Source organism: Nerophis lumbriciformis, linkage group LG22 (assembly GCF_033978685.3).
Source record: "Nerophis lumbriciformis linkage group LG22, RoL_Nlum_v2.1, whole genome shotgun sequence".
Lineage (NCBI taxonomy): Eukaryota > Metazoa > Chordata > Actinopteri > Syngnathiformes > Syngnathidae > Nerophis > Nerophis lumbriciformis.
In genome coordinates, this window is record NC_084569.2 from 9,404,959 (window position 1) to 9,428,461 (window position 23,503).

Here is a 23,503-nt window from a genome sequence, read left to right on the forward strand (position 1 = left end):
AAATCCATTTGTGGCGGACGTAATTCTTTCGTGGCGGGCCGCCACAAATAAATGAATGTGTGGGAAACACTGCAGAGTACTTTTGCATTCCTTCTGTTTACTACTGCAGTATCTTGTAACAGACATTTCCGTCATGTTTGATCAAATTAACATATGCTAACAGCTGACAACTGTCATTTTGTATGTGATTGTGCTTACTAGAGGTGTGACGGTACAGGTAACCCACGCTACAGTCTGTACCTCGGGGTTAGGGCCACGGTTTCGCTTCTTTTTTAGCAGGTTTTGTGGCAATAAATAGAACGACTTTTATTTCTTCTCAAACTTCTTTTGTTATTTTGCTTGTCATCACGAACTTAATTCTGCAGTAAACAAAGTATCTCTAGTTTACTACTGCGGTATCTTCTAAAAGACATTTACGCCATGTTTGGTCAAGATATCATATGCTAACAGCTGATCACCTTGATCCAACTCAAATGTATCGCGATCAATAATCCTGATCATATAATTGCCCAGCCTTAATATACCATTTTTTTTGTTAGCAATTTGCAGTCCACTATTAGATATGGCGTCACATTAGTGCCAAAAATCCGAGCGCATAAAAACTGTTATCGCGCGCTGATTCTCCACTTCGTGCGCGCGCGCGACACCCTTTTGCGCGCGCGTGGTGCCTTTTTGCACGCGCGCGACGCCTTTCTGCGCGCTCTCTGTGTACTCCTGGCATCTCTCCTTGCGCTGTCATGTTTCTTTTTGGCACTTTGGGGGCGGGTATGCTTAGACGGCCCCTTCTTTCTGATTGGTCAGGCGAAAAATACTGAAAAATGCTCAGAGCCAATCAGAAGTATAGCAGGGCGGGTCATCGTCAATATGTATCAAGATTTACGGAGGAAGAAGTGGATAAAAAAATGTTTCGCGCTGATGAAGGTTATTTAATACCACATAAACACAATACAGGGTAATACAAAATGTGACCCAAATAAATAATAAGACAACAAACACCATAATCACATCTTTCAGCCAGAACTGGTCCACCAGCAATAACATCCAACCATAACATTATTTTATATTTTCACTTCTTTTTGAACATTTGTTTTCTAATTTATGGAATTTCTTTTGATCCAGCCATAAAATTAATGAAATAATCTTTGAATTTTGTTTTTAAAATGTTAAAAATAGCTTTTAATAATGTATTCTGAAACAGTTTAAAATAATCAGAGAACTGACCAACACTGACCCTACACAACTATGTTGCACAATTAAGTCTTTTTTTTTTTTAAAGCGAAAGAGGTAGTTTCAACAGGTACAGCATCCTATGTCATATCTACATGTAATAAGATTTGTAACAAGGCAAACCGTTTGTAAATTGGTCGAAAATCGAGCAAGTTATGGTAATTTAATTAGTACATGTACCATTGACATCAATGTAATGATTGAGGCTAGATGTCCGAGGTAAGATGGCTACAACGTTGCTACGCTGGAGAATCATTGGTCATATGAAAAATGCTCAGAGCCAATCAGAAAGGAGGGGCCGTCTAAACATACCCGCCCCCAAAGTGCCAAAAAGAAACATGACAGCGCGAGGAGAGATGCCAGGAGTGGAGAATCAGCGCGCGATAACAGTTTGTATGCGCTCGGATTTTTGGCACTAATGTGACGCCATAATTAGATAGATGCCTGAAATTTAGCAGTTGCTTGTTACCAGATGCTCCTAGTCGCTATTTATGGAATACAAGTGTTTTTTTGTCTTACTTAAATGCTGTGGAATGAAACCAAAAGCACACACAGGATGCCAAGATGCAAGATAACAATCGATGTCTTCCCTGCAGGGTACTACGACCGCCGGGCGGTGCGTCCAGCTTTTCCTTTGGCACAGATGAAAACACGACCCCGCAACGCAAGAACAAGATGGCCTCCAGCATCTTTGCAGAGCCAGAGGACCCCCATGCTCATCGGAGGAACAACCCACCAAGTAAACTTATCTACTTACTTTTCTTTGGTTACTTTTCCTCGTCCTCGGTTTAGGTTCCTCTCGTGGTTCTACAAACCCCGTTTCCATATGAGTTGGGAAATTGTGTTAGATGTAAATATAAACGGAATACAATGATTTGCGAATCATTTTCAACCCATATTCAGTTGAATATGCTACAAAGACAACATATTTGATGTTCAAACTGATAAACTTTTTTTTTGTTGCAAATAATCATTAACTTTAGAATTTGATGCCAGCAACACGTGACAAAGAAGTTGGGAAAGGTGGCAATAAATACTGATAAAGTTGAGGAATGCTCATCAAACACTTATTTGGAACATCCCACAGGTGAACGGGCAAATTGGGAACAGGTGGGTGCCATGATTGGGTATAAAAGTAGATTCCATGAAATGCTCAGTCATTCACAAACAAGGATGGAGCGAGGGTCACTACTTTGTCAACAAATGCGTGAGCAAATTGTTGAACAGTTTAAGAAAAACTTTTCTCAACCAGCTATTGTACACGTAAGCAGCTAAGCCCGTGACCTTCGATCCCTCAGGCTGTACTGCATCAACAAGCGACATCAGTGTGTAAAGGATATCACCACATGGGCTCAGGAACACTTCAGAAACCCACTGTCAGTAACTACCGTTGGTCGCTACATCTGTAAGTGCAAGTTAAAACTCTCCTATGCAAGGCGAAAACCTTTTATCAACAACACCCAGAAACGCCGTCGGCTTCGCTGGGCCTGAGCTCATCTAAGATGGACTGATACAAAGTGGAAAGGTGTTCTGTGGTCTGACGAGTCCACATATCAAATTGTTTTTGGAAACTGGACGCCGTGTCCTCCGGACCAAAGAGGAAAAGAACTTTCCGGATTGTTATAGGCGCAAAGTTGAAAAGCCAGCATCTGTGATGGTATGGGGGTGTATTAGTGCCCAAAACATGGGTAACTTACACATCTGTGAAGGCACCATTAATGCTGAAAGGTACATACAGGTTTTGGAGCAACATATTTTGCCATCCAAGCAACGTTACCATGGACGCCCCTGCTTATTTCAGCAAGACAATGCCAAGCCACGTGTTACATCAACATGGCTTCATAGTAAAAGAGTGCGGGTACTAGACTGGCCTGGCTGTAGTCCAGACCTGTCTCCCATTGAAAATGTGTGGTGCATTATGAAGCCTAAAATACCACAACGGAGACCCCCGGACTGTTGAACAACTTAAGCTGTACATCAAGCAAGAATGGGAAAGAATTCCACCTGAGAAGCTTCAAAAATTTGTCTCCTCAGTTCCCAAACATTTACTGAGTGTTGTTAAAAGGAAAGGCCATGTAACACAGTGGTGAACATGCCCTTTCCCAACTACTTTGGCATGTGTTGCAGCCATGAAATTCTAAGTTAATTATTATTTGAAAAAAAAAAAAAAAAAGTTTATGAGTTTGAATATCAAATATCTTGTCTTTGTAGTGCATTCAATTGAATATGAGTTGAAAATGATTTGCAAATCATTGTATTCCGTTTATATTTACATCTAACACAATTTCCCAACTCATATGGAAACGGGGTTTGTATAAAAACTTGGATGTTGGAAAGCCTGAGCATCACTTAAGAGTTTTTCCATCTAAAAAGTCAGAACATTCCATTGGTCTAACAGAAGAGCAACTCTGCAGTGCAAGGATATGGGTAATTTGACCCGGCGTCTTTGTGATTGGGGGGGATTAGATCTGGCCTCAATGGAAAGAAATAGGTCAGTTAAAATGCGGGCCTTGTATAGACATGAGTGAACTGTAAACATGCAGTCTTCAAAGACTTTAGAACTTCACATTATAGAACCTGCAAGTACTCCAGGTGAGGCGTTGTCCTGACAACATACATTCTTTGCTTTCCATTATCCTTTATGTAGGACACTAGTTTAGTTTTTCCAGTTAGTCAGTGTTTGTCAAGAGCTTCTCCAAAGTACAAGTGCTGCACATTCCGTCGAATATTCTATTTCAGCCTGGAACAGTGGAGCAACTGAAGTAGCAGGCATCACATGTTTTCACTTTCAACCTATTGGCAGTGCAAAGCATCTCCATGGCGTGTCACCAAAAGGCTGTTTCTGCCTTCTAATGGAATGGCCCCTACTTCCTGCTTACATTGTTTGACAAGAGTAAAGGTCGAGTTCCTGTAGTACTTCCTGTCTAACAAGCACAAGTGGAGGATGTTTATTTGCCTAGGCATATTTGTGTTGACTTCATGAGTAGACTAGCTGTTGTGTGTTGAGCATTATTATTTGCATGCACCCAAATGTATTTTTCTATAGCAGACCTGGGCAAATTAAGGCCCGGGGGCCGCATGCAACCCATTAAGCTTTTCAATCTGGCCCGTCGGACATTCCCAAATAATTTTTTTTAGATCTTTAAGATGGAAACTGTAGCTGCCATTATGATGTGCAGTGATGTTTTCAAATGACCGTAAATCTTGAACTATACAAAGTATTTCAAAGGTTGGAATCTGCGCTTTTGCATGACATACTATTTACTATTTACTACTTACTACCACTAGACCTACTCTGTGGCCTAGTAGTTAGAGTTTCTGCCCTGAGATCGGTAGGTTGTGAGTTCAAACCCCAGCCGAAAAATGGGACCCATTACCTCCCTGCTTGGCACTCAGCATCAAGGGTTGGAATTGGGGGTTAAATCACCAAAAATGATTCCCTGGCGCGGCACCGCTGCTGCCCACTGCTCCCCACTGTTAGACATGTTAAATGTTTAAATATTAACTGTCAGTTTACTGTACTGTACTAGTATATGAGTATGTGTTTTCCATTGTTTCATTGGAAATAAAACAGCAAAGTCCATTTGGCTGTCATCTGTTTTAATTATGAGACACAATTGTGTCAAAATCATGACTTTTTTCATGCTTGAAATAAGAAATTATTACTTTTAAAAAGTAGTTTTATACTTGTGAGTGTTGATGACACAGCTTTGCAACAGTTGATATTCTAGTTTCAAGCATCCATCCATCCATCCATCTTCTTCCGCTTATCCGAGGTCGGGTCGCGGGGGCAGCAGCCTAAGCAGGGAAGCCCAGACTTCCCTCTCCCCAGCCACTTCGTCCAGCTCCTCCCGGGGGATCCCGAGGCGTTCCCAGGCCAGCCGGGAGACATAGTCTTCCCAACGTGTCCTGGGTCTTCCCCGTGGCCTCCTACCGGTCGGACGTGCCCTAAACACCTCCCGAGGGAGGCGATCGGGTGGCATCCTGACCAGATGCCCGAACCACCTCATCTGGCTCCTCTCCATGTGGAGGAGCAGCGGCTTTACTTTGAGCTCCCCCCGGATGACAGAGCTTCTCACCCTATCTCTAAGGGAGAGCCCTGCCACCCGGCGGAGGAAACTCATTTCGGCCGCTTGTACCCGTGATCTTGTCCTTTCGGTCATAACCCAAAGCTCATGACCATAGGTGAGGATGGGAACGTAGATCGACCGGTAAATTGAGAGCTTTGCCTTCCGGCTCAGCTCCTTCTTCACCACAACGGATCGATACAGCGTCCGCATTACTGAAGACGCCGCACCGATCCGCCTGTCGATCTCACAATCCACTCTTCCCTCACTCGTGAACAAGACTCCGAGGTACTTGAACTCCTCCACTTGGGGCAGGGTCTCCTCCCCAACCCGAAGATGGCATTCCACCCTTTTCCGGGCGAGAACCATGGACTCGGACTTGGAGGTGCTGATTCTCATCCCAGTCGCTTCACACTCGGCTGCGAACCGATCCAGCGAGTTTCAAGCATGTTTTACTCAATATAGGTCATCAAATCTCAGCAACAAGCTGTATTATCTTACTGAGATCATTTAGGACCAAAACCCTTAAAACAAGTAAAAGACTCCAACATAAAATCTGCTTAGTGAGAATAATTATCTTATCAGACAGAAAATAAGCAAATATCACCCTTATTTGAGATATTTCATCTTACTTAGATTTCAGTTTTTGCAGTGATATGAAATGTTCACATATTGTTACAACCCTAATGCACGATTATCCCACTCTCAACTACTATTCTACTTTTTGGTCGACGTCATCCTTGTTGGAGCCAAAGTGTGTCCAAACAACTAACACAACATTCCTTTTGGGTACAAGCTGTTCGTGTTGTACTGTTAGTTATCTGTATAGTGGACAGGATGGGACAGTCTCACGTGCCTAGCTCTTCTTTTAGTCATGTAGTAACTACACAGCCATTAGTATAATTTAAGGGAATGGTGTATTAGTTGAGAGAAATGTTACGGGGGTGGAAAAACCAAAATAACTTGGACAGCACCGGTTAGAAGCTCCAAATATCGATTTCGATTATTTTTCATTTAATCACCCTGCCCTTTGAGAACCCTTAATGTAGTACATGCAGTACAGACTGTGTGTTTCCATAGTAAATATACAACAAAACACAAACTAAGTACACAGAGCAGCTAAATGTTAAAAGTACCAGATAATGCATTTGCCTTGTGTTCATATTCATAGTGGCTTCTGTGTTCCCTTGTAGCTAACTTTAGAACAACTGTTGGAACAGCTGCTCAGCTGAGTTGGATGTCCTCAGGATGTAAATACTTTTTTCACCAACTTTTATGCCACCTACAGTTAATGATGTGGATTTTAATCTTGTTGTATGTAACTTGTGAGTGTTCCATCATTTTTTTTTCATTACTTTGGTTGGAAATAACAGTCCAGTGTCATCCCAAATAGACTTCTTGAATGACATTTTTTCAGTGTTATGTGTGCCAAGAGCCTGTTTGTGAGCATGCATATTTATCAGTGAAGAAGAGCTCAAACGCTCGCTTTTTAAGTTGCAGGGTTTTACATGGCATCATGTTAGATGAGCCCGCCCTTTTTGTTAATTAAAAAAAAAAGCAACTATTCAGTCAGCTGAAGACGTGGGAGCTTCATCGTGTGTTACTTTTGTGAATAACCTAGCATGATGTACAAACCCCGTTTCCATATGAGTTGGGAAATTGTGTTAGATGTAAATATAAACGGAATACAATTATTTGCAAATCATTTTCAACCCATATTCAATTGAATGCACTACAAAGACAACATATTTGATGTTCAAACTCATAAACTTTTTTTTTTTTTTGCAAATATTAATTAACTTAGAATTTCATGGCTGCAACACGTGCCAAGGTAGTTGGGAAAGGGCATGTTCACCACTGTGTTACATGGCCTTTCCTTTTAACAACACTCAGTAAACGTTTGGGAACTGAGGAGACACATTTTTTAAGCTTCTCAGGTGGAAATCTTTCCCATTCTTGCTTGATGTACAGCTTAAGTTGTTCAACAGTCCGGGGGTCTCCGTTGTGGTATTTTAGGCTTCATAATGCACCACACATTTTCAATGGGGGACAGGTCTGGACTACAGGCAGGCCAGTCTAGTACCCGCACTCTTTTATTATGAAGCCACGTTGATGTAACACGTGGCTTGGCATTGTCTTGCTGAAATAAGCAGGGGCGTCCATGGTAACGTTGCTTGGATGGCAACATATGGTGTTCCAAAACCTGTATGTACCTTTCAGCATTAATGGCGCCTTCACAGATGTGTAAGTTGCCCATGTCTTGGGCACTAATACACCCCCATACCATCACAGATGCTGTCTTTTCAACTTTGCGCCTATAACAATCCGGATGGTTCTTTTCCTCTTTGGTCCGGAGGACACGACGTCCACAGTTTCCAAAAACAATTTGAAATGTGGAATCGTCAGACCACAGAACACTTTTCCACTTTGTATCAGTCCATCTTAGATGAGCTCAGGCCCAGCGAAGCCGACAGCGTTTCTGGGTGTTGTTGATAAACGGTTTTCGCCTTGCATAGGAGAGTTTTAACTTGCACTTACAGATGTAGCGACCAACTGTAGTTACTGACAGTAGTTTTCTGAAGTGTTCCTGAGCCCATGTGGTGATATCCTTTACACACTGATGTCGCTTGTTGATGCAGTACAGTCTGAGGGATCGAAGGTCACGGACTTAGCTGCTTACGTGCAGTGATTTCTCCAGATTCTCTGAACCCTTTGATATTACGGACCGTAGAGGGTGAAATCCATAATAGCTGGTTGAGAAAGGTTTTTCTTAAACTGTTCAACAATTTGCTCACGCATTTGTTGACAAAGTGGGGACCCTTGCCGCATCCTTGTTTGTGAATGACTGAGCATTTCATGGAATCTACTTTTATACCCAATCATGGCACCCATCTGTTCCCAATTTGCCTGTTCACCTGTGGGATGTTCCAAATAAGTGTTTGATGAGCATTCCTCAACTTTATCAGTATTTATTGCCGCCTTTCCCAACTTCTTTGTCACGTGTTGCTGGCATCAAATTCTAAAGTTAATGATTATTTGCAAAAAAAAAAAGGTTTATCAGTTTGAACATCAAATATGTTGTCTTAGTGGCATATTCAACTGAATATGGGTTGAAAATGATTTGCAAATCATTGTATTCCGTTTATATTTACATCTAACACAATTTCCCAACTCATATGGAAACGGGGTTTGTAGCTGTTAAAATGTGATTGTATTTTTGATTAGATTTTTTATTAAGGATCCCCAATAGCTGGTTGCCACAACAACCCACTAGTCTTCCTGGGGTCCACAAACGCAATACAATTACAAGTAAAAGCATATAATTATAACTACACAATACAGAAAAAAATAAAAGCATCAAAGAAAACAAGCAAACAATTTACGGTCACAGAATAATAATTACCATATAAATATAACTACACAATGCAAAACCAAACAAAAATCAACACCAGCAAGTAAACTAATATTACTTTCCTTTTAAAAACCTGTTTACTTTCAATGCTGGTGAGAATTTACTATTGTTAGCACAGTTGCTAACATGTGTGACGCCTGTCACACTATTTAATGTTGCGTTGTCTTTCATACTGTTGTCACTCGCGACATCACGCTTCAAATCCTGTGTGTATACATCTGTATGTGTGTATATATATGTGTATATATTTATATATATATGTGTATGTACATATGTATATGTAGATAAACACTGCAGTAAGTGATTGTTTTATAATGTTCATACTTTGTATTTCTTGTTTAGCCCTTAGCAATAGTGCTACTTGCCGGATCTGCTCATCACTTAGCTTCTAAAACTTGTCAGGTATCCTCCTTATATTCAGGCTCAAAAATATAAGGTTCTGGATCGTCATTTGTCCAAAAGTAGTCGTTGTTGGCGCTCATGAAGTCTGCATGATTAGCAATCAATAGTGACCGTTGTGATGCCTTGTGAAATTAATCTGCTGCTTCAGGCTAAAAATTTCCAAAATTTCCAAAATACATAAATATTGCATGTTATTATGAATTGTCCTGTTACTACATTACATAGATACTCACAGCATGTAAATAAAAACGTTGATGGTGGAATAAAGTGAAGAATTCCATTACCTCCATTGTATGCTGACTCTTGGTAGCGTTTATTCACGAGTTAGAATGCATAAAATAAAGAAAAACATGTTCTTCTGACACATAAGAATTGTGAATGATAGACAAAACTCCCAAAAAAAAGTGCAGTTCCCATTCAATAAGGTTTTTAAAATGTTGTAAACATTTTTTTATGCTCGAACTGAAAATATTAGATTTTTTAGTAATACTACTTCACGAACTCCATCGATCGCGGTCACGTCTGGGCCCAGTTTACCTTGATGAACGAGGGAAGACTGTATAGGTTATTACTTTGGACAAGTGCAGAGTTAGTTTTATGTAAAAAGTGGATAAAGTGATAAAGTGATAAAGATGCTCCCAATCTGTGGACAAACACAGCTCATAAGCATTAAAACCACAAGTTTTCTGGCTTACAAAAAGCACTTTTCAAGTGGATTTTGGCCAATAATGCAATATTGTGGTAACAATGGGAATAAAATTGTTATAAAATAGTATAACATTGGAACTTACTTAGCAATATTGAATTCTTTATGAGGACTGATTGATCAAAAACCCTGTCATCAGCATTATGATCCTGTTCCGGTCTCTAAGCTTGTGGATGACCTGAGCTGCACATTTAATAATGCACCTTAGAGAGCTATACGTTTTGAAATGGGAGGATATCGCCGTCAACACGAGAGCATAATGCCTCATTTCCACGTCCCGCCACTCCTTATTAATTTCATCCTCTTCCCATTTGTGGCTTGTGTTGCACCGTCTAGAGAGTCCTGCAGTAGACACACAAACTCTGCGGCGCCGGCGCTAAACTACTTGACTCCATTAAGGAGAGTGTCCACTCCTCTTGATTCTTTAGCAGCCATTGTTCCCTCCTGACAAAGATGCTTTTGTGCTGGCATTGTTGCAATCGCTGAGTCACAACAATGTGTGTTCTGTCTTTCACTTTATGTACAGTCGGGATCAAAAGTTTACATACACTTGTAAAGAACATAATGTCATGGCTGTCTTGAGTTTCCAATAATTTCTACAGCTCTTATTTTTTTGTGATAGAGTGATTGGAGCACATACTTGTTGGTCACAAAAAAACATTCATGAAATTGAAATGTATTATGTTTGCAGATGATACAAATGTGTATTGTTCAGGAGAAGACTTGAAGGAAGTGTTGAGGGTAATAGAGGTTGAGTTGATTCAGCTAAAAAAATGGTTTGATATCAATAAGTTATCATTAAATGATAAGAAAACTAAATTTATGGTGTTTAGTGGTGCAAGAACAAATCGTGAAGTAAAATTAAAATTAAATCAAGTGGAAATTGATAGAGTATATGAAACTAAATTCTTGGGAATAATAATTGATCATAAATTATGTTGGAAACCGCATATTGAATATATAAAGGGAAAAATATCCAAATCCATTGCCATTCTTTATAAAGTAAAACACATGCTGAATAAGAAATGTCTGCATATGTTATATTATTCTTTTATTTTTCCATACTTAACATATTGTGTTGAAGTTTGGGGAAATGTTTATAGAACAAACATAGACCCAATAATTAAACTTCAAAAAAGGGTAATTAGAATAATACACAAAGCGTGCTACTATGAACATACCAATCCATTATTTATAAGTTCTAATGTGTTAAAATTTTCAGATATTGTGTTTTTAAAAACAATGGAAATTATGTTTCGAGTAAAGAACAACAGCCTTCCAGCTTGTATTCTTAGGTTATTTCAATTAAGAGGAGAAAACCATAATTTACGGGGGGGTATTGATTTTGAAATAGGTAAAGCAAGAACGAATATTAAATACAAATGTATTTCAGTTTTAGGAGTTAAATGGTGGAACAAGCTCAGTGATGAGTTGAAGACGTGTACTTCTTTGTTAAGGTTTAAGAAAACATTGAAAGGTGAGATAATTGAAAATTATAAAATATAGTAACAATTACTTTCATCCCATTGATTTTTATTTTTTTTAATTTTTTTTTAACATTGATGTTCCAGGTAATCTTATTTTCAGTGAAGGTATAGGATAGGCAAATATAAGCTTTGGCTTCAGCCTATTCCTTTTTCGGTCATGCTTTTTATTTTATTTTATTTTCCTTTTGTGTGTAAATGTGTATGATTGTTATACTGTATATGTATAGTCTGTACTCTTAAATTGGTCACACAAAATGGTTAATGGTTGATGGTTGATTATATGACCGAAATAAACTTATTTCATTCATTCATTCAAGTTTGGTTCTTTTATGAATTTATTATGGGTCTACTGAAAATGTGACCAAATCCATCCATCCATCCATCTTCTTCCGCTTATCCGAGGTCGGGTCGCGGGGACAGCATCCTAAGCAGGGAAGCCCAGACTTCCCTCTCCCCAGCCACTTCGTCCAGCTTTTCCCGGGGGATCCCGAGGCGTTCCCAGGCCAGCCGGGAGACAGTCTTCCCAACGTGTCCTGGGTCTTCCCCTTGGACTCCTACCGGTTGGACGTGCCCTAAACACCTCCATAGGGAGGTGTTTAGGGTGGCATCCTGACCAGATGCCCGAACCACCTCATCTGGCTCCTCTCCATGTGGAGGAGCAGAGGCTTTACTTTGAGCTCCCCCCGGACGGCAGAGCTGATCACCCTATCTCTAAGGGAGAGCCCCGCCACCCGGCGGACGAAACTCATTTTGGCCGCTTGTACCCGTGATCTTGTCCTTTCGGTCATAACCCAAAGCTCATGACCATAGGTGAGGATGGGAACGTAGATCGACCGGTAAATTGAGAGCTTTGCCTTCCGGCTCAGCTCCTTCTTCACCACAACGGATCGATACAGCGTCCGCATTACTGAAGACGCCGCACCGATCCGCCTGTCGATCTCACGATCCACTCTTCCCTCACTTGTGAACAAGACTCCGAGGTACTTGAACTCCTCCACTTGGGGCAGGGTCTCCTCCCCAACCCGGAGATGGTACTCCTTCCTTTTCCGGGCGAGAACCATGGACTCGGACTTGGAGGTGCTGATTCTCATCCAGTGACCAAATCTGCTGGGTCAAAAGTATACATACAGCAATGTTAATATTTGCTTACATGTCCCTTGGCAAGTTTCACTGCAATAAGGCGCTTTTGGTAGCCATCCACAAGCTTCTGGCAAGCTTCTGCTTGAATTGGGGCGGTATGGCGTAGTGGGTCGAGCGGCCGTGCCAGAAACCTGAGGGTTACAGGTTCGCTCCCCGCCTCTTGACATCCAAATTGCTGCCGTTGTGTCCTTGGGCAGGACACTTCACCCTTGCCCCCGGTGCCGCTCACACTGGTGAATGAATGATGAATGAATGATAGGTGTTGGCCGGAGGTGCCGTAGGCGCAAACTGGCAGCCTCGCTTCCGTCAGTCTACCCCAGGGCAGCTGTGGCTACAAATGGAGCTTACCACCACCATGTGTGGATGAAGGATGGGTTCCCACTTCTCTGTGAGCGCTTTGAGTATCTAATAATAGAAAAGCGCGATATAAAATCTAATCCATTATTATTATTATTATTAATTTTTGACCACCCCTCTTGACAAAATTGGTGCAGTTTAGCCTAATTTGTTGGTTTTCTGACATAGACTTGTTTCACGTTAATTCTAGCCTTGGATGTTTCAACAGGACAATGACCCAAAACTAGGGGTGTAACGGTATACAAACATTTCGGTTTGGTACGCACCTCGGTTTAGAGGTCACGGTTCGGTTCATTTTCGGTACAGTAAGAAAACAACAAAACATACATTTTTGGGTTATTTATTTACCAAATTTGCAAAATCTTCCACCAAAAATATTTTTCTTAGTGGAATATTTGATGTGAAGTAATCGGAAACTTGGATAGGTCAATAATTCATAATAACATTGATTTTGATTCAATATTATGTTTTGAGCAATGACAGTTTGAAAGAAAGAAAAACAGCTTTGTTTTATTAGTCAACATTGCAACTTTTTCTAAATTACATTTCACCTTTAAGCTTCTTTATTTCACTTTTGTTATGTTTCTGTTTATTTTACTAGTATCTTCAGAATGTGCCGTGGGCCTTTTAAAACATTAGCTGTGGGCCGCAAATGGCCTCCGGGGCCCACTTTTGACACCCCTGCTATATATAATAAAAAATTAAATGTGATAAATCTATGGATAAAAAGCAGAGCCTGGCGACGCATGCGCGTTTATCATAACTCTCTCTCTCTCTCTGTCTCTGCCCCTCCCTCACCAATGCTGCTGGGCGCACAATTTGTTTTGTTTTTAACCCCTTCTTAGCCCTAAACGTACATTGAAAATACACGCAACCCTAACTCAAAATGCCGGACATTTGAGGCATTTAAGAAACTCCGCCCTGACAGCTCCGCAAAAGAGGACATGTCCGGTGAAAAGAGGACGTATGGTCGGTCTATCGTAGCCCGTTAGCTGCTAGCATGCCGTGTGTTGTGCCTCGGTGTGCATTGTTTACATAACGTGCGTTACGCTACTTAATATGTCCGTGTGGAAACTCGTTCGGTACACCTCTGAACAGAACCGGAACCCCCGTACCGAAACGGTTCAATACAAATACACGTACCGTTACACCCCTACCCCAAACACACATCAAAAGTGGTAAAGGAATGGCAAAATCAGGCTAGAATTAAGATTTTAGAAGGACCTCCCCAAAGTCCTGATTTAAACGTGTGGACAATGCTAAAGAAACAAGTCCATGTCAGTAAACCAACATATTTAGCTGAACTGCACCCATTTTGTCAGAGGAGTGGTCAAAAATACAACCAGAAGCTTGCCAGAAGCTTGTGGATGGCTACCAAAAGCGCCTTATTGCAGTGAAACTTGCCAAGGGACATGTAAGCAAATATTAACATTGCTGTATGTATACTTTTGACCCAGCACATTTAGTCACATTTTCAGTAGACTATGTGCTCCAATCACTCATCACAAAAAAATAAGAGTTGTAGAAATGATTGGAAACTCAAGACAGCCATGACATTATGTTCTTTACAAGTGTATGTAAACTTTTGACCACGACTGTATGTATCCATAAAAACTATATACCGGTAACTGGAATTTGGATGCCTCATGGCTTCCAACACTTTGGGTCCTGAGGGTGGGGGGTGGAAGGGCATCTGCTCAGATGGCTGAATCACGATGGGTGGTTTATCTCATCAGTTTCCTGGATTATCCTAATGTGAGCTCAGAATTTTTTTTTAAGGCGGGGGGTTAAGTGCTCAAAAGGCTTGTCTCGTCTAAAGACCCCTTTGGTTCACCTCCCCAGGTGGCGCAGCTGCAGGGACCCTGTGCGGGGAGCCGTCGGCCCCACTGAGACGGTGCCAGCAGCCCATTCTGTTCCCCAAGAACCCTGAGCCAGAACTGACTACCATCCACAACTCTGGGGCGGCTTTGGTGTGGACCAAAAGACAAGAGGTACCACCTTTTAGCACACATATTAGGGGCCCAAACGCTTATATAATGGCCACTTCTGGTAAATTAACGGTTTACACTGCAGCCTTGTTTATTAAATGTGTACAGTGGAATCTCGATTTACAAACCAAACATTTTCATTTTGCAAACTATTAGATCGAGCCAAATATGCCTGTGTGTGTGAACCATGTCTCTGCTGGCAGCCATTTTGTGCTTGCTCATATTGAAGAGATTGACGAAGCAGGCTTTGTACCACAGTCAATTTTTTATTTGCGATTAGATTTGACTTTTCTGGAAAAAGATGCCAAAGCAGACTTATATCACAGCAGAGGAGGAGACCTTACCTCTTGTTCAGTGGCGTCTCTTCCAAGAGCGCAAACACACACTCAACTCCTCTTCACCCTTATTTTCCTTGTCCCCCTCTGTCTGCTCCTTTCTCCCCTCTTTTCAGCTTCTCTTTTGCCGATGACAATGTGAAGTGAGTTTTACTTTTTTAAATGTTTATTATTGTAGCAATACGGTTGTTAAAATTAAGGATTTGTGATTTCTGATCCTTTGTGAGGGTATCAGAGGGACTTCCGACAGCCATCAGACTGTATAATGCATATGTTCCATTTTGACTGTACTTAAACGTATAATAGACTGTATTTATGTTATTCACATGTGAATAATGCTGTATAATAGACTGTATTTATGTTATTCACATGTGAATAATGCTGTATAGTAGACTGTATTTATGTTATTCACATGTGAATAATGCTGTATAGTAGTCTGTATTTATGTTATTCACATGTGAATAATGCTGTTTAGTAGACTGTGTTTATGTTATTCACATGTGAATAATGCTGTATAATAGACTATTTATGTTATTCACATGTGAATAATGCTGTATAATACTGTATTTATGTTATTCACATGTGAATAATACTGTATAGTAGACTGTATTTGTTATTCACATGTGAATAATGCTGTATAGTAGACTGTATTTGTTATTCACATGTGAATAATGCTGTATAGTAGACTGTATTTATGTTATTCACATGTGAATAATTCTGTATAATAGACTGTATTATTCACATGTGAATAATGCTGTATAATAGACTGTATTTATGTTATTCACATGTGAATAATGCTGTATAGTTGACCGTATTTGTTATTCACATGTGAATAATGCTGTATAATAGACTGCATTTGTTATTCACATGTGAATAATGCTGTATAATAGACTATTTGTTATTCACATGTGAATAATGCTGTATAGTAGACTGTATTTATGTTATTCACATGTGAATAATGCTGTATAGTAGACTGTATTTATGTTATTCACATGTGAATAGTGCTGTATAGTAGACTGTATTTATGTTATTCACATGTGAATAATGCTGTATAATAGACTGTATTTATGTTATTCACATGTGAATAATGCTGTATAGTAGACTGTATTTGTTATTCACATGTGAATAATGCTGTATAGTAGACTGTATTTATGTTATTCACATGTGAATAGTGCTGTATAGTAGACTGTATTTATGTTATTCACATGTGAATAATGCTGTATAATAGACTGTATTTGTTATTCACATGTGAATAATGCTGTATAGTAGACTGTATTTGTTATTCACATGTGAATAATGCTGTATAGTAGACTGTATTTATGTTATTCACATGTGAATAATTCTGTATAATAGACTGTATTATTCACATGTGAATAATGCTGTATAATAGACTGTATTTATGTTATTCACATGTGAATAATGCTGTATAGTCGACCGTATTTGTTATTCACATGTGAATAATGCTGTATAATAGACTGCATTTGTTATTCACATGTGAATAATGCTGTATAATAGACTATTTGTTATTCACATGTGAATAATGCTGTATAGTAGACTGTATTTATGTTATTCACATGTGAATAATGCTGTATAGTAGACTGTATTTATGTTATTCACATGTGAATAGTGCTGTATAGTAGACTGTATTTATGTTATTCACATGTGAATAATGCTGTATAATAGACTGTATTTATTTTATTCACATGTGAATAATGCTGTATAGTAGACTGTATTTGTTATTCACATGTGAATAATGCTGTATAGTAGACTGTATTTATGTTATTCACATGTGAATAGTGCTGTATAGTAGACTGTATTTATGTTATTCACATGTGAATAATGCTGTATAATAGACTGTATTTGTTATTCACATGTGAATAATGCTGTATAGTAGACTGTATTTGTTATTCACATGTGAATAATGCTGTATAGTGGACTGTATTTATGTTATTCACATGTGAATAATGCTGTATAATAGACTATATTATTCACATGTGAATAATGCTGTATAATAGACTGCATTTATGTTATTCACATGTGAATAATGCTGTATAATAGACTGTATTTATGTTATTCACATGTGAATAATGCTGTATAATAGACTGTATTTGTTATTTACATGTGAATAATGCTGTATAATAGACTGTATTTATGTTTTTCACATGCGAATAATGCTGTATAATAGGCTGTATTTATATTATTCACATGTAAAAATACCTAAATGTTTATTGTCTATTGTGAGCGAACTGTGGTGCTGAATTTCCCCCATGGATCAATTAAGTACTTTCTATTCTATTCTGTGTGTGTGCAGGTGTTAGCAAAGCAGCACATACAGGACAGATCAGTTTTTCGTCGTTGTGGCTTTTTAATAAAGAGATAGTTGATCCATCACGCCTGCCTAGTGGTTAGAGTGCCTGCCCTGAGATCGGTAGGTCGTGAGTTCAAACCCCGGCCGAGTCATACCAAAGACTATAAAAATGAGACCCATTACCTCCCTGCTTGGCACTCAGCATCAAGGGTTGGAATTGGGGGTTAAATCACCAAAAATGATTCCCGGGCGCGGCCACCGCTGCTGCTCACTGCTCCCCTCACCCCCCAGGGGGTGATCAAGGGTGATGGGTCAAATGCAGAGAATAATTTTGCCACAATCATTGGTATTTTTTTGTTATGTTTGTTTACTATACAGTACAGGACTGTATAGCACTTTATATTGTGTTTGAAATAGGGTTGTATGGTATACCAGTATTAGTATAGTACCGCAATACTAATGGATCATTTTTGGTAATAAGTGATCATTACATTTTATCATAAGTGTAGATAGAACATGTTAAAAGAGAAAGTAAGCAGATATTAACAGTAAATGAACAAGTAGATTAATAATTCATTTTCTACCACTTGTCCTTAATAATGTTGACAAAATAATAGGTGTATAAATGACACAATATGTTACTGCATATGTCAGCAGACTAATTAGGAGCCTTTGTTTGTTTACTTACTACTAAAAGACAAGTTGTCTTGTATGTTCACTATTTTATTTAAGGACAAACTTGCAATTAGAAACACGTGTTTAATGTACTGTAAGATTTTTTTGTTAAAATAAAGCCAATAATGCAATTTTTTGTGGTCCCCTTTATTTAGAAAAGTATCGAAATAATTTCGGTACCGGTACCAAAATATTGGTATCGGGACAACACTAGTTTGAAGTGTACAAACCTTCACCAAAAGATGGACTTTTGTTGAGGCTGGAATCCATTATTCATATTTACTTTATTTCTTATGATAAAATTTGGCTCGCTATACAAACTTTTCTATTTACAAACCCTACAAATGAAGTTTGCAAATCGAGGTTTCACTGTACATAGTTTTAACTGTGCATTTCTGTATGTTACGTGCTGTGGTTTTAGAGTGTCCCTTTTAAAATGTAACTTACGTTTCTCCAAGATCTAAGCTTCGTTCACTTTGAATTTCCCCCCCGTTTTAAGAGTTTAGATGCCAGCTGTAATGCTAATTATGTCCTCAGCCTTGATGATAGGGTGTTGTCCCAAAACTAGGAGGACTTTGGTTCACTTTTTTTCATGTTTTCTCATGCTTTTTATTGTAGGATGAGAATGGCCAAGATCAAGCAAACAATGGTGAGTATGTTCTCCTGTCTATGTAAAAAAATAAATAATAAGTTAATTGTCAGTATTGCGATATCACATTATTTCTTCTTTTTTTGTTGTATTCCCTTTTTTTTGTGGCATGATGGTTTGTTCTTTTTTAGAACAAGCTTCCCCTCAAATTAAAAGTGTTTGCAGGAGAAGTCTTTGAAGCAGTTATGTCACTTAGGGTTGTAGCTAGAGATGTCCGATAATATCGGCCTGCCGATATTATCGGCGGATAAATGCGTTAAAATGTAATATCGGAAATTATTGGTATCGTTTTTTTTATTATCGGTATGTTTTTTTTTTTTTTTTAAATTAATTTCTTTTTTATTAAATCAACATAAAAAACACAAGATACACTTACAATTAGTGCACCAACTCAAAAAAACTCCCTCCCCCACACTCATTCACACAAAAGGGTTGTTTCTTTCTGTTATTAATATTCTGGTTCCTACATTATATATCAATACAGTCTGCAAGGGATACAGTCCGTAAGCACACATGATTGTGCGTGCTGCTGGTCCACTAATAGTACTAACCTTTAACAGTTAATTTTTACTAATTTTCATTAATTACTAGTTTCTATGTATTAGAAGTGTCTTGCTCAAGGACACAACAGACGTGACGAGGTTGGTAGTACGTAACTGTTTTTATATTGTTTTACTTTCTTTTTTATTCAAGAAAATGTTTTTAATTTATTTATCTTATTTTATTTTTATTTTTAAAAAGTACCTTATCTTCACCATACCTGGTTGTCCAAATAAGGCATAATAATGTGTTAATTCCACGACTGTATATATCGGTTGATATCGGTATCGGTTGATATCAGTATCAAGTGTTTCCCACAGGACAGGCATCTATTTGTGGTGGTGTGGGCGGGGGGTGGTGGCGGCGGCAGCGGCGATGACCAAGAAGAACGCGGAGTTGGAATATAATTACAACACTTTATGTACATATTTATATACAGATTTGAACAATTACTTATTCACTGAAATATATTTATTAATTGTGGTTCTTACAAAAAATATATCTTTTAAAATATAAAAGCTAAAACGTCTTTTAAAGCTCTGCCCCTTTAATTAGTGAATACTAAATAATTTAACTTTAGCCTACTACTACAACCATATTATTTACCAGCAACATGAAGTGAAACAGAGGCAGAGGTGTCCTGCCACAGTCAGTCAACCTCCTCCTCTTCCTCCTGCTGCTGCTGAACAGGTCGCACCTGTGGTCTGGACTGTAGTCTTACCTCCTCTCCAAGTCGAGCCCTTTTCGGCCGTTGAAAATATTTTTCTATACTCATCTGTGTGAAGGAGTGAACATCCAACATTAGAATTTATTACTAACGAGCAGCTCAACACATGCAGGGTTCAACGTTAAGGTTTTTTTCTACTTGCCCGACTTCTCAAATCTACTTGCCCCAATATTTTTACTTGTCCTGCCTAGGTTTTTTTCTGGCTGTGTAGTGCTCATGGCTTATATCTTACTAAAATCCTTCCCGTTGACTATTTACAACACTACACAGTATTTATTATTATTATTATTGTTATTATTATTATTATTATCTATAATTACATTTAAATGGCATTGCATACATGTAAAATTAAATGCTATTTCACATTATTTGACCAGTAGCAGTTACACTCATCTGAACAGGTCAGCCACCTGTTTAAAGCCCGATCACAGTTGAAATCTTGAAATGAAGGGCCTTTAATGGCCAAAACATTAACCTGGACAACATTTTAACAGCTGGTTGGCTCAGATTTTATTCTTTTCATTGCATTCACATGCTGCAGTGGACAGTGGACAATTTAGATTCAGTCCATGTGTGTTTATTGACAACAGGGTTATAACCTGGACACGTTATCTCGTCGGTATGAAAACAGGTGACTGTTACTACGTGCGTCTGCCCCGGCCCCTGAGTCAAACAGCGGCGGTGTTAATGAAGCAGCGTCAGGCTGCTCACCGTCAGTGAAACGCTCGGTGAAAACGGATTAACGTTAAATATATGACGAGTTGGAGCGATGCAGCTATAACCTATCTACCTATAACCTATATTACCCTCGTATTTTGATCCGGTCGGTCCGTTCTTTTACTTCGTCGTCGTCTTCTTCTTCTTCTTCTGGCCCACCAGGTGAATTAAGTGCTATTGGCGAAGTTACTTTGTATAGTAGGCTACTGCCACCTACTGCACCGGAGTTGTAACTACAAGGTACATTCACAGACAGAGTCCCATTGCTTTTATGAGCGGTCGAGCGAGTCAAAAGCCGAAAAATCCATTTGTGGTGGACGTAATTCTTTCGTGGCGGGCCGCCACAAATAAATTAATGTGTGGGAAACACTGGTATCGGTTGATATCGGTATCGGTAATTAAAGAGTTGGACAATATCGGGATATCGGATATCAACAAAAAGCCATTATCGGACATCCCTAGTTGTAGCGCTACCTGTTGTCCTGGCATGCACTTGACACCCCACTAGTGTGGTTTATTTTACACCATTTTACATCATGAAGGCGTCTGCTTCTTTTTTTTCCCCAGAGTGTCCTGACAACGAGGAGGTGGAGGTGGAGAAGAGCGAGCAGGAAGCGCCACAGCCCCCTGCCCCGTCGGGAAGTGCCAACTCTGCCGCGGGCAACCGAAGAAACCCACCTGGCGGCAAGTCAAGCCTCATCTTGGGTTGAGACCTTTTCTCTTTTGAACACTATTTTTTATTTTCTAAAGATAAGTCCCCCCTCCTTGCCCTCCTCATCACTCTCTTCCGCCTTGTCCCCTCTGTGGCCTGTGTGCTCCCCCGCAGTCATGTCCTTTCATTTCAAACATGTCCTTTTAATCCTTTTTCTATTAAAGAACTGTCGATTTAAAAAACAAAAAAAGCACTTTACTTATCTCTGTGCCCTCTCCACCCTCCTGTATCTTTCCTCCATCCAAACCATTTAAGGCCATCCTGCAGTGGGGAAGACATGACATTTGCTTTTGTCTCTCCCATATGTCCATGTTGTAAATGGTAAAAGCATTAAAAAAAAAATACAGAATTGTTGCGTGAATTTCTAAATACAATAAAGATTGATATGAATTTGCTCGGGCTGTTTTGGTTTCCTTGATAGTATTAAATACCAAAATAGCTGTATTTCGCCCTTTGACTATATATAGTAGCGAGGTGCATTATCCAAAAAAGCAAATAACTCATACTTGCCATACCCTCCCGAATTTTCGGGAGACTCCCGAAATTCAGCGCCTCTCCCGAAAACCTCCCGGGACAAATATTCTCCCGAAAATCTCCCGATTTTCAGCAGGAGCTGGAGGCCACGCCCCCTCCAGCTCCATGCACCTGAGTGAGGACAGCCTTTTTTCACAACGGGAGGACAACAGGGTGACAAGAAATAAATCATCCAGACGAGAGATAAATTGTATTATTATGTTTATCCTACCTAAAAATAAATATATTTATTAATTAAAAAAAAAAAATATATATATATATACATTTTTACTATATTTTGCTAAAACATCAAAATTAATTGTATTTTTATTTGTATTTTTTCTGACTCCTTATTACATCCAGCCATTAGAATTATACATTAAAATAAACATATTTGAAATAATTAATTTCAAATTATCATAATAATTCATTTAAAATGACCATATTTAATTATTAAAATAATTGCTTGTTTATCAACAACTTTAGCATTTTATTCATTACATTTTGAAGCTCTCAGAAGCCAAGTTATGTTATATTCCTTAAGATTTATTTATGCAAGTTTGAAGTATCAATTATCTAAACACAGTTTTGTTTGCATATTTTCAGGATGTAGATATATATATATATATATATATATATATATATATATATATATATATATATATATATATGTATGTATGTATGAAATACTTGACTTGGTGAATTCTAGCTGTCAATATGCTCCTCCCCTCTTAACCACGCCCCCAACCACGCCCTACCACGCCCCCACCTCCCGAAATCGGAGGTCTCAAGGTTGGCAAGTATGAAATAACTGGAGACAGAGCCAATTAGCATTAACTAATGCTGTTGACAACCTTCAGATGTCGACATTGTATTAATGCCCCAAGATGGCAGTTGTTGCATTTGACTTTCATAGTCAAAGCTACACTATATTGCCAAAAGTATTTGGCCACCTGCCTTGACTCACATATGAACTTGAAGTGCCATCCCATTCCTAACTCATAGGGTTCAATATGACGTCGGTCCACCTTTTGCAGCTATTACAGCTTCAACTCTTCTGGGAAGGCTGTCCACAAGGTTGCGGAGTGTGTTTACAGGAATTTTCCACCATTCTTCCAAAAGTGCATTGGTGAGGTCCCACACTGATGTTGGTGGAGAAGGCCTGGCTCTCAGTCTCTGTTCTAATTCATCCCAAAGGTGTTTTATCGGGTTCAGGTCAGGACTCTGTGCAGGCCAGTCAAGTTCATCCACACCAGACTCTGTCATCCATGTCTTTATGGACTTTGCTTTGTGCACTGGTGCACAGTCATGTTGGAAGAGGAAGGGGCTTGCACCAAACTGTACCCACAAGGTTGAGAGCATGGAATTGTCCAAAATGTTTTGGTATCCTGGAGCATTCAAAGTTCCTTTCATTGGAACTAAGGGGCCAAGCCCAACTCCTGAAAGACAACCCCACACCATAATTCCTCCTCCACCAAATTTCACACTCTGCACAATGCAGTCCGAAATGTAGCGTTCTCCTGGCAACCTCCAAACCAAAA

General features: G+C 39.3%; 1 protein-coding gene across 1 annotated transcript in view; it reads left to right on the plus strand.

Moving 5' to 3' along the window:
* The window catches only part of LOC133615585 (jupiter microtubule associated homolog 1-like), a 40,865-nt gene extending 19,022 nt beyond the window's left edge, over positions 1–21,843 (plus strand). Inside the window, exons 2-5 of the mRNA XM_061974295.2 lie at positions 1,824–1,966; positions 14,641–14,789; positions 18,723–18,753; positions 21,305–21,843. Coding sequence (XP_061830279.1) covers positions 1,824–1,966; positions 14,641–14,789; positions 18,723–18,753; positions 21,305–21,447 — 466 coding nt within the window. The 3' untranslated portion in view covers positions 21,448–21,843. The remainder of the gene's footprint in view (positions 1–1,823; positions 1,967–14,640; positions 14,790–18,722; positions 18,754–21,304) is intronic.
* The last annotated feature ends 1,660 nt before the right edge of the window (positions 21,844–23,503 follow it).